The sequence below is a fragment of the Danio aesculapii genome, chromosome 23, assembly GCF_903798145.1.
Source record: "Danio aesculapii chromosome 23, fDanAes4.1, whole genome shotgun sequence".
Lineage (NCBI taxonomy): Eukaryota > Metazoa > Chordata > Actinopteri > Cypriniformes > Danionidae > Danio > Danio aesculapii.
In genome coordinates, this window is record NC_079457.1 from 7,804,090 (window position 1) to 7,817,857 (window position 13,768).

General features: G+C 32.9%; 1 protein-coding gene across 1 annotated transcript in view; it reads right to left on the reverse strand.

The window, feature by feature from the left end:
• Positions 1-13,768, reverse strand: part of gpsm2l (G protein signaling modulator 2, like) — a 57,117-nt gene that overhangs the window by 29,358 nt on the left and 13,991 nt on the right. Inside the window, exon 2 of the mRNA XM_056449239.1 lies at positions 2,520-2,741. Within this exon, the coding sequence (XP_056305214.1) occupies positions 2,520-2,740 (221 nt within the window). The 5' untranslated portion in view covers position 2,741. The remainder of the gene's footprint in view (positions 1-2,519; positions 2,742-13,768) is intronic.

Genomic DNA, 13,768 nt, shown 5'->3' on the forward strand with positions numbered 1-13,768 from the left:
ACAATAAAACGAACAAACAAACAAACAAACAAACGCCAAACAAAAACAAACAAACGATAAAACAAATGAATGATAAATAGAATGAACGAACAAAAAAAACAAAGAACAAACAAACAAACAAACTGAACGAAAGAAAAAAAACAAAAGACAAAAAGAAAGAACAGAGAAACAGAAAAAGAACAAAAAAACTATGTAACAAATCATGGAACCATAAAACTGTAAATAGAACAAACAAACTTTAAATAGAACAAACAAACAATAAAAGAATGAATGATACATAGAACAAATGAAACGAACTAACCGAAATGATAAAATGGAACGAACAAATGGAACGAGCGAATGATAAGATGGAACGAACGAATGAACGATAAAACAAAACGAACGGACAAACGATAAAACAAAAAACACACGATTGATAAAACAAAATGAACGAACAAACGATAAAAAAAATGAACGAACAAAATGAACAAACGATAAAACAACAAACTAAAACAAAACAAACGAACAACAACAAAGCGAACGATCAAAAAAAAAAAAAAAAAAAAAGAACGATCGATCGATAAAACAAAACAGACGAAGGCTAAAACAAAACGAACGAACCACAAAACAAAACGAACGAACCACAAAACAAAACGAACGATCGATAAAACAAAACGAACGATCAATAAAACAAAACAAACGAACCATAGAGCAAAACGAACACACGAACGATAAAACAAAATGGACGAATGATAAAACAAAACAAACGAACGATAAAAAAAAAGACGAATGATAAAGCGGACGAATGATAAAAAAATTAACTAATGAACCATAAAACAAAACAAAATGAACAAACGATAAATAGAACAAACAATACAACAAATAAACGAACAATAAACAATAAAATGAACAAATGATAAATAGAACAAACAAACAAATGAAAAGTTTAACAAACAATCAATAGAAAGATCGATTGAACAAACAAACAAATGAACGTTCATTGAAAAGCTGTTCACTGATGAATTTTTAATATTCAAAACTTGGCCAGTCGATCGGCACATGCCTAGTTCTTCATTTGTTGATGTACGAGTTGATGCAGCTGTTTGCAATACATATTTTTCCTCACTGGGGTATTTTCTGTGTTATTGATTAACAGAGGTCTCGTCCAATAAGCAGGTAGTAATCTATTATTAAGCTATTAAATTTGCATTATGCAATTAACATTACATTAGATGTGGAAATGCTGTCATCAAAAACAGTGAACTCCTTTTTTTTAGGCTTGAGGCTTGTCACTACGTTTACATGGACATCAGTAATCTAATTACTTGCCTTAATCTAAATAAGACAATAATATGATTAAGGTGTTTACATCAGTTGCTTTTTGAATGTTCCTTTCAAGATTCTGTGTTACATATTATAAGTACAAAAATACATTAATGACGTCACCATGCTATCCATGTTTCCTCCATAGTTTCAGGTAATTTTAATAAAAAAGAATTCGACTTAAATTGCAGTTCTGCAGTTTCACTTTCATTCAGGAAGATTTCATTCATGTCCCTATGACAAACTGAGGTATTGGATGTGAATGTGAAGTAAGGACTGGTTGAAGAGTGTTGTTTAAATGGAATTTAATACCGCACGCCGAATGGAAAGAAAAAACCTCCACATTTCGTGGCGTGGGTGTCTGTGGTCCTTTAAGGTAATCAAAAATCACTGTTTACATGGTAGACTCTTAACCAGAGTAGTCTTAACCATATTAAAATTGGAGTATTGAAGTCCATGTCAGTGAAAATGCTAGATGATGTCACAAGCTGTCAAAGTCTGCCTTGATTCCATGTCCCCTCAAATTTAATAAGTTTGATGTGTTTCCCCCTTACACGCAACTTTTGCAAAGCATCTGCTACACGTTGCTGTTACAGAATCCTTGCTTTTAAAAAAATAGCCATACTTTAGAATGCTTAGCTTAAGCAAACTAGATGAATGCGATAATGCGTGTTGATGAAGGGAGTCGCTCACCGGATGCGATGTACTGCGCACTTTGCCTTTCATATCGAAGCAACGAAAACAGACGCCTAACATTGTTGACTGTGTTCGTATCTCTCAAAGTTGTTTAGATTTTAATCTTTAGAGATGGTGTAACGCAATCCATATGTGTGCCTTTGATGTACCACCTGACGCTTCTTACGTCCTTGTCGCAGCACCAGTAGTACCAAAATTAGGCACAGAAATTCATATGCTGATTTGGTCCGGTGCATACAGGTTACAAAGGTACCGGTGCCATAATGGTAATAATGGCCATAATTCGGTAGCCAACCCCACTGTTAGGTTGTAATAACTCTCCCCAAATTATTTTCCTGATCTTTCCGAACTAAATGCCTGCTTTACTACATCCAATCAGCTCGCAGTAGAAAAAACAAACCACACCCACTGTTTTCTCATTTAATATTCAGTTTGTCTAGGAACTGCATCACAATACTAAAAAAAAAGAAAACTGTCGCAGCGTCTGGTTCATGCGACTTTGAGAAGTGACAGATTCATACCTGGTGAGTGTGAGGTCATGCCGATGGTACTCCAGAGCCTTATTGTAGTCGTGCAGGTGAAAGTAGGCATTGCCCAGCTGACTGTAGATGGCGCTCAGAATCTGCAGGTCTTCAGTGCCCACCTGGATGGCGGACTCAAAAAACGAGACGCCCGCACGGTAATCTCCCACTTTACACAGACGCTCACCTTCCAGAGCCAGTTCCAGACACGAGGCCTCCATCCTGCGGGAATAAAGACGAGTTCTAATCACTCTACCAAAACATTACAGAGATGGTACCCCCAAGTTTCTGGGCATCATCGTAGGACCCCTGATCAACCTACCAACCTTGTTATCCTCTTCCTTCCATTCCCCTTCACCCCACTGTTCCCTTACCACTCCTTTTCATCCCTACAATAATGTCTAGCTCAAGATGTGACATGGTTTATGCTGGTGAAAAGCATTTTAAAGGCTAATATTAATTATTGTTGGTCAATTTATTGTCACTCCTTAAGCAATATTTGTTTTCAATTGTTTACAAAACAAACCACCGTTAAACAATGACTTGCCTAATTAGTGTAACTTAACCTAGTTAAGCCTTTAAATGTCACTTTGAGCTGAATGCTAGTATCTTGAAAAATATCTAGTCAAATATTATGTACTGTCATCATGGCAAAGATAAAAGAAATCAGTTATTAAAACTATTATGTTCAGAAATATGTTGAAAAAAATCTCTCCGTGGGGGGGAAGATATACAGTGGGGCTAATAATTCTGACTTCAACTGTATTTACATAATACACATCTGCATTTATTCATTCAGCAGATGAGTTCATGCACAGCGTCTTTAAGAGAAGCACTCCAAATCACCAGAAAACCAACAGTTCATAGATGCTGTGACAAGTTCTATTTTATTCATATCCATTTACCATTATTATCTGTAATGCTGAATGATGTGTTTTGTATTTTCACATTTGTTATTACAAATGTAATCTGAAACATAATAGGAAAAAAATCACTCTTATAAATTTAATTTGATGCAAACAACCAAATTTGAAGGGTGATCATTTGTACTTGATGTTAATAATCAAATAATATCTAAAATTAGATTTTTGATTTAGTTTACATGTATACAGTTTTTTACATATAGACAGTGCTCAGCATGAGTACAGCCCATTTTGAAAATTAATATTTTTCTCTATTTCTCAGTAAATATAGGCTATGCATTTTGATGCATTAAAACAAAACAGATTTATTAAAATAATATTTTAGTCAAACATATTTAAAAATTGAAAAACAATTGATTTCAAGCAAAATATTGCAAAAATAAATAAATAAATAAATTACAACCTACATAATTTCAACTACATTTTTCAATTGCTTTGCTTCTTTAGATTTTTCCTCTTTTTTTATATTCATATTTAATATAGTTTCTATAACATATAATTTTGGGTGTACTAGTTTTTTGGCCTCCCACCAGTGCTGAAATGCAGCCATATTGCACTGCTACTCGTTTGAGATTATACATATATATATATATATATATATATATATATATATATATATATATATATATATATATATATATATATATATATATATATATATATATATATATATATATATATATATATACACACACACACATATACATACATACACACACACACATATACATACATACATACATCGATAGATTGATAGATAGTTAGTTAAAGTCAGAATTATTAGCCACCCTTTTTTTTCTTTTTTAAATATTTACCAAATGATATATAACAGAGTAAGGAAATTATACATCACAGTATGTCTGATAATATTTTTTCTTCTGGAGAAAGTCTTATTTGTTAAATTTCATCTTTTATTCTACAGAACAAACTATCGTTATACAATAACTTGTCTAATTACCCTAACCTGCCTAGTTAACCTAGTTAAGCCTTTAAATGTCACTTTAAGCTATATAGAAGTATCTTAAAAAATATCTAGTCAAATATTATTTGTTAAAATATTTATTAATATATTATTATTACTGTCATCATGGCAAAGATAAAATAAATCAGTTATTAAAAATGAGTTGAAATGATGTTTAGAAATGTGTTGAAAAAAATTCTCCGTTAAACAGAAATTGGGGAAAAAAAATAAACAGGGGGGCTAATAATTCAGGGGGGCTAATGATTCTGGCTTCAACTGTATATAAAATAATAAAAGAAATTAAATGAATTAATATATATAAAAAAACTAATAATATTATTAAAAAAAAAAAAATAATAATAATAATAATAATAATAAACAAACACAAAGTTTATTAGACACAGGATCCTGGCCACTGCACTTTATCAGCACCATTGGTTCCAGAAATATTTTTCTCCATTCGTTTTCATTCACAGGCCATAAATTAAACCAAACGGCTTTAGAAAATTCCAATAGTATCAAACTCTGATTAAAAGTAAAGTATAATTAGGCCCAATCCTGATTCTATTCTTGTACCCCTTCCGCTTTAAAACCGAGTATGAAGGGGAAGGGCTTCAACATTTACACCTAAGAAATGGGACAGCACTTCAGCACCTGCACACGTCATCATATATCATCGCGATCTCATGCTTCATATGAGATCAGACGATGGGGACTGCTGTAGTTTTTCCAGTTGTGTTATTTTTTGGTATTTATCTTCAAGAAATCACTGAAGGTGTATATTATGTAATCATAATGATATAATTTGGCAATAAGATCGTAACTGTACTGCGCATTTACACAGTGGCCACATTCATCAATGTAAACACACCAAAAACAACATTAACATTATAGCAGACACTGTAAAAGGCTCATTCCCAGCCACTAGACTTTTCTGACAGGATATTCAAGTGTCATCGAGTGACAGAATGATGTGCGACTGCCGTACATGAGTTATGGTCAGGGATTATAGAATATATATAGCCAAATTTAGCGGTTATTATTTTAGCTTTTTTTTTTTTTTTTAAAGCATGTTGGTTAAACACAAACAGTTATGAATATATCAAAACTTGTGCTTGTTTGTTGTAAAAATTAGAAATAATGAAAAAAATATATATACTGATTTGTGCATCTCCTGACTTCCATTTGCAGCTATCCTGCTGTTGTGGCTGGTGTATTCTGGGCAATTTTCTTACTCCTTGGTTTCGAGTGTGTTTCTGAAAAATCTCGCTTTCAAATGCCATCTACCCCTTCCCCTTAGTCTTCAAGCTAAAAAGAATTGGGACACCCATACCTCTTCACGGGAGCGCGAAAATGAGAGGTAGGGGTAAGGGGTAGAATTGGGATTGGGCCTTATAGAGGGAAAAGACCACAAACCCATGAAGAAATATAAACGACCCAACTGTATTAAAACAATAGATAAATAGACAATGTACTGATTATATCTACATAAAAAGTGTTCTGAGATTGTAGTAAGATCGACTAGATAACAAAATTTGCTTAATGTCAGTGGGCAGAGCTAAAGGGCTCCTCTGGCTTACTGCAAGTCTGATTGGTGGAATATTTAATAGAGAATCATGAGAAACTGTTTTTCTGCACACATTTCACTGTTAAAAGACAATAGTTTTAATATAAGCTGAACGAAATGGTTACAACGAAACTAAAAGCAACCAATTTACATTTGAGCTCACAACAGGTCTGTCAGGGTTCCTTGGTTTTTGTTCAAAATATTTTTCTCTCTGGGTAAAATGAATGGAGCTTTTGTTTTTGTTGTATTGTGTTCCATTACAAAAGTAAAACCACATCAACACAACACAAACAACTTTGGATGAGACTTCACATTAGACTTTCCCCCTCTATTTTGGTGTCCATTTTAAAAGACCTATTTATTTTCGCTCGCATTTAATATTGCTTGATTATTGTTTTTATTTCATTGCTTTTACTTATTAATTTGTTAGAAAACTTGTATTTTTTCTTATATTTTATTTTATTCTGTCTTTGGTACTCACATGTACAGCACTTTGGTTGTTTTCAAATGTGCTTTATAAATAAACATATGTTGAATTGAAAACACATACATTAGATAATGTAAATATCCCACACACCATGTATCCACAGTAGAAAGTATACACTAGTACTAGTACAAAGTATAAAGTACAAAGTATACACAGTACTGTGCAAAAGTCTTAGGCCCCCAGTTACATTTGTTGTTTTAGTAAGGGTATAATGACATTATATTTTACCTCTCATTCTCTATTAAAAACAACTAGAAAATACAGGTTCTAGTTGGATTTTTTGGGTCTAATTGTTTAAGACATATGAAAGGAGTTAGAGAAAGATAGAAGAATGAATGATTATCCAGACAGAATATCTACAGAGTCCAGACCTGAATATTATACAGTATGTATAGGCAAATTCATAGGCAGTATGAAAATTGCCTGGACAGAAAAGAAAAATAGAAGATGCTAAATCTAGGGAAGAACTCTTAGAAATGCTGAGAGATGCTTGATATTAAATAGCACATCATTTGAAAAAAGAATGAACAAAAAAAGGTCAAGTTGTTACTTGGTGCGAAAGAGGTCACGTTAAACACACTTTTGATGCTTGTCTTAATTATTAAAAATGTGTTAAAACAGATTGAAAAAAAAAACACAACAGCAGACAAATTCTCGCTTAGGTACCACTATCATTTATAAACCCTTAACAAAGACTATATATAATAATAATAATAATAATCATTCCATAATTTGGTTCATTTTTAGAACATGACACCTAGTAAATCACCATGGCCACCAACCACCAATCACCTAGAAACCATTAAACCAAAGAACAAATGAACTAACGACAGAAAAAAAAAATAGAACTAACAAAAGTAATGATAAAACTAATGATAGAACTAACAATAGAACTACTGATAAAACTAACGACAGAAAGAACAATAGAACTAACGATAGAAAGAACAAAAGAACTAACGATAGAAAGAACAAAAGAACTAACGATAGAAAGAACGATAGAACTAACAATAGAACTACTGATAAAACTAACGACAGAAAGAACAATAGAACTAATGATAGAAAGAACGATAGAACTAACGATAGAAAGAACAAAAGAACTAACGATAGAAAGAACGATAGAACTAACGATAGAAAGAACAAAAGAACTGACAATAGAAAGAACGATAGAACTAACGATAGAAAGAACGAAAGAACTAACGATAGAAAGAACGATAAAACTAACGATAGAAAGAACGATAGAACTAACGATAGAAAGAACGATAGAACTAATGATAGAAAGAACTATAGAACCAACGACAGAAAGAACTAACAATGCAAAGAATGATAGAACTAACAACAGAACTAATGACAAAAAGAAAATAAAACGATAGAACTAACAATCGAAATGATCGAAATAACGATCGAAAGAACGACAGAAAGAACAATAGAACTAACGATAGAAAGAATGATAGAACTAACGATTGAAAGACAAATAAAACGGTAGAACTAACAAACGAAATAACAATAGAACAAACGACAAGAACGATAGAACTAATGACAAAGAACAACAAAATCAATGACAAAATAACAACAGAAAGAACAACAGAACTAACGACATAAAGAATGTCAGAACTAACGACAGAACTAACGACAGAAAGAACGACAAAACTAACGACAGAAAGAATGACAGAACTAAATGACAAGAATGACAAAGATAGATAAACAAGAAAATTAAAAGAATGATAAAATAAATCACACAAGTATAAAATATAAAAACAATAAGGAATTAAATTGATTAAAAACTATTTAAATGTGTTAAATTAAAAATGATTTAAAAAAGAACGAACGACACAAATTCACGCTAAGATACAATTCCTGTCATTAACAAATCATTAACTCTTATTTAATCGGATTATTTTTGGAACATGATGCCCAGTAAAATTGCCATAGCAACCAACAACCAATCGCCTCGACCACCACCTAGAGAAACTATGCACGACCCAGCCCACCTCACCTTTTATCTTTTTTCTTTTTGTAACTTTCAGCGCAGCTTCTGAACATCTCAACCTTTCGGATGACTTTCTCTCCTCGGGTCTGATAGACACGTTTAATCCTCCAAAGGACACAGCAAGAGACCCACGGCTTCAACCCTCTCAAACACATCCTGAAACCGACCCACTCCGTCCAAAAGACACCAAATAACCATGAAGACCCCCCTCTGTGAGACCTTTGCGAGCCCTCTGCCTAACCCAGGCTTTAACAGGGGAAATGTGTAGTTGTTGTGGTGCTGTAATGGGTAACGCAGGGTCCCGTACACATGAACGGAGGGTCACTGGTAAGCCTGCTGATAACAGATGCAGTTCTCCTGTCAACTACGGCCACCCGATGGCAAGTGTCAATTCCAATTATGAGTGAGAAGACACACAGAGATTATCACGCGTTAAGGGGAAACACACACTCGCTCTAATGTGCTTTGAACAGACACTAAACTCATTACGGTTGGGTGGGTTAGGTTCAATTCAATTCATCTTTATTTCCATAGCACTTTTACAATGTAGATTGTGTCAAAGCAGCTTCACATGGAAGATTATAGCAAATTGAAAGTGTCAATCCAGTTTTCAGACTTGAAGTTCCATAGGTCTGTCATGATAAATAATCATTTTTTTGTTGTGATATATACAGTTGAACTTAAAATTATTAGGTCTCCTGTGAAGTATTTTAATGTTGAAAAGAGAAAGGAATTTTCCAAAGTATTTACTATAATATTTTTTCTGATTTGTTTTATTTTGGCTAGAATAAAAGCAGATTTTCTATAAAACCATTTTAAAAGGTCAATGTTATACATTTTTTTCGACTGTATACAGCAGGGGTGCCTAAACTTTTCAGTTTGCAACCCCCAAAATAACAATTCCAGTGACTCGAGGCCCGCACTATCCTCGGAGGTGGTTATAAACATACAAACGTTGCACACAATGGTAAACATACACCAAAAGGAACTACATAAACATAAGCGTATTGACAACACAAAGTGCAACAGTCTAACAAACTTATATTTTATAGCCATTATTCATGTCTAATTTATTATTAACCTCACTGAAATGAGACAGGTGGGCACAATGTTTAAAGCACAAAACAGTTCTTTGTTAAATTTTCTTTGTACCTATTTTACGTCAAGGCATATGGACAGACAGAACTAACAATAGACAGAAGGATAGAACTAACAATAGAAAAAAAAATAAAAAGAACAATAAAAAGAACAATAGAATGATAGAACTAACAATCAAAAGAAAGATCGAAAGATTGATCAAAAGAACGAGCGAAAGAACAATAGAACTAACGATAGAAAGAACAATAGAACTAATGATAGAACAATAGAAAGAATGATAGAACTAACGATAGAAAGAACAATAGAACTAATGATAGAACAATAGAAAGAATGATAGAACTAATGATAGAAAGAACAATAGAACTAATGATAGAACAATAGAAAGAATGATAGAACTAATGATAGAAAGAACAATAGAACTAATGATAGAACAATAGAAAGAATGATAGAACTAACGATAGAAAGAACAATAGAACTAATGATAGAACAATAGAAAGAACAATAGAACTAATGATAGAACAATAGAAAGAATGATAGAACTAATGATAGAACAATAGAAAGAACAATAGAACTAATGATAGAACAATAGAAAGAACAATAGAACTAATGATAGAACAATAGAAAGAATGATAGAACTAACGATAGAAAGAACAATAGAACTAATGATAGAACAATAGAAAGAATGATAGAACTAATGATAGAACAATAGAAAGAACAATAGAACTAATGATAGAACAATAGAAAGAATGATAGAACTAACGATAGAAAGAACAATAGAACTAATGATAGAACAATAGAAAGAATGATAGAACTAATGATAGAAAGCTGGTTATAAACATACAAAATTGCACACAAGGGTAAACACACACCAATAGGAACTACATAAACATGAGCGTATCGACAACACAAAAAATTGCAACAGTCCAACAACCATTTCATATTTTATAGTCATTATTCATGTTTAATTTAATATTAACCTCACTTAAATGAGACGGGTGGACACAATGTTTAAAGCACAAAACAATTCTTTGTTTAATTTTTTAAATTATACATTAAAATTTTTGGTGACGGAAATTAAATTGAAAGAACATTTTTTGTTTCACGTCATTACATTCAATATAAAAAATTAGATGAAAGACTTAAACGTACTGTAAAAATGACCTCAAGGGCATTTAATTCAGTTAGTTGTCAAGGCAGGATTCACAAAAATTGAATATAAAATCATATAAAATGTTCTTTGTAATTAAAAAAAAACTAATGAAATAAAGAAACATTATTAGATTCAAATTAATGACTAACTAGAATAAGTTAAATTGAATATAAATTAATAGCAAATTAAATCCAAGTAGAAATATTCAAAGACATATTCAAATGATCTAGCATTTAAACTACATAATAATAATAATAATAATAATAATACATTGAAATTTGCTTGAACGAAATGTTATTAGAAGAAAAGCAAAACAAAAAAGCTAAACATGCATTTACACTAAACAGAAGACCGAAACCATGACTAGTCTCTGATTACTGTAGTAAAACAGCCCAGTCAGCAACTTCTGCACAGACACAAAGGGCACAATTGTCCTCAAAACATGCAAACATAGTGACCGTTTCCATCGATATTAAAGAGAAATCAAATAGGAAATCTTTGGAGCTGCATCAAGGACATAAAATAATCCAAGAAAACCTGCCAGAATGAACTAATCTTCCGTTAAAACAGTGAGACGTTGTAAAGAATTGACTCCAGTCACAGAAACAGTCAGATCACCAAGGCCACGCTGGGAAAATCCATTAGGCGGAGTTAAATCCTGTGCTTTGCCCAGAGTGTCCTCGACTGAAAGCGTTCACATCTGCTGATTTCTTTATCCTCCGTCAAGTGGGACTCAGGCCGAGTGACTGACACTCTTTCTCCACTGATCAATGACTAATTCACACCATACATGAACTCATAATTCACATGAACTGCAGTTAGTAATAAACAGCAGGCATATGTTCCTCATTATTTCAGCTCACTGATGAAAGCCTGACGTCACAAAAGCGGGCCTTTACTCATTCACCCTCATGCCATTTGATGAGTTCTGAGCAGCTCAAAAGGAAAGTAATTAGCACAATGTCCATTTACCATGCAATTAAATGTGGTGAATGGAAACTAAATACACTTGGCCAATTGCAAGACCAACCCAGGATCATTGGAAATATGTTCCTCAGCTTAAATTTTTGCGAAACGTAACATGCACTGCGTAGTACGTTTCAGATGACAAATCCACTAGAGAGCGCTTACATTTTTGCAAATCTGAAATACGTTTCCTGCAGTACGTTTTGTTGTACGTTACAGATACACATCTTTGTACACCTCTATAAATTATCGTTTATTGTGATAATACACTGTAAAAAATATTGCTACCTTAAATGTTTTTTGTTGAATCAAATTATCAGGTGTCAAATCAAACTGACGAAAAAATTAAGTTTAACTATATTTAAACGAAAGTAGTTGAAGCCTGATTAACTTATTAAAATAACTTAAAGCAACATTGTCTTGACTTTGTCATAAAATGTTATACAGTGTATTTATGATATATAAAAAAGCTATTAGTAACTAATTAATTAGTTAAAGTATACTGTAGCAACTAATAAAGTTATGCTAACTAATAACTATTTTGATTGTAATGCAATAATTGTGCACTTTTGTAAAGCTGCTATAAAACAATTACTATGAAAAGCGCTACACAAATATACTTCAATTGAATTTAATTGAATTGAATATGTTCCTCAACTTTTGCGAAACATAAAATACATTGCTCCGGGTACATTGCATTGCACGTTTCAGATGATAAATCCACTAGAGGGCGCTGTCTACATTTATCCACATGCGAAATATGTTACTTACAGTACGTTTTGTTGTACGTTACAGATACACGTCCTTGTACACATCTATTACTTATCGCTTATTGTGATGATAATATTTATGAGAATAATATAAACGTTTTAACTGCAGGCGTATGTTGCTCATTATTTCTGCTCACTGATGAAAGTCTGACATTACATAAATGTAATCAACTCAGCCTCTTTCTGGGAGTAAATTAGTAATTAGGAAACTAATAATCTTATTACATGACTTTACTGATTTCCACAAAGTGAAGTTTATTTATAAACTAATTTCGAGAGGATCACGTGTTTATGATTGCTTGTGGCTTGTCCCGCATTATTCAATTTATGATTCACCAATCGGACGATTGCTAAGCCATATAAGAGCAATCTTCATTTTGAAGAATCCCTCCTTCCACCCCTACTCCTTTCCTATATGGGTGACACGGTGGCTCAGTGGTTAACACGGTTGCCTCACAGCAAGAGCGTCACTGGTTCTAGTCCTTACAAAGCCAGCCAACGTTTCTGAGCAGAGTTTACACGTTCTCCCTGTGCTCACATGGGTTTCCCCTGGGTTCCTGGTTTCCTCCAAAAACATGCAACTTTAGTTAAATGACTAATCCAAATCAACACCATAGACATGCTCCTAGTAAGTAGTTATCTCTTAAGAGCAATCACTATCTGTTCATTAGCTACTACAGCAGGGGAGTTCTCCAGAGCTACCAGAGCACAAACTCTCACCTTGTAAATGGGAGGGAGCCCCGGGTTCGAGGATCTTATGAGCTCAGGGCTCTCTCCCAGGACAGCATGCCAAACAAGCTTTATAATCAATCATCAGCTAAGTGTGAACTCTTGAAATTGGACTATGCAAAGAAATGAATTCTGACATTCTGAATTCTGGAAAGAGGTTGAGATATGATGCAATAATGGTTTTTATTTTTATTTTATTTAAACATTGTCATGCAAATTGACAAAATGTTTGCATTTTCAGCTTAGCAAAAAATACAACAAGAATAATAGCTGAACTCAATTTAGCTATACACTTTGAAAAAACAAAAACAAATAAATAATAATATTAAATCGCAATAACCGTTTCATCTCGATAATTGTTTTGTTTTTTATCTCGATAATTGTTTTGTAATGCGATGAAATTAATTCAGACTGCTGAAATGGGATTGAAGTATGATGCCATAATTGGTTCATCTCGATTATTGGTTTGTTTGTTTTTTTATAAAGACTGGATAAAATTAAAATTGAATTTTGATTACTTGCACAAGCTTAGTAAACACTGCTTCATCGTAAAAACAAATGCTAGAGATTTACTACTGATCATAGAACTGGCTTCCCAGACAAAATGCGCA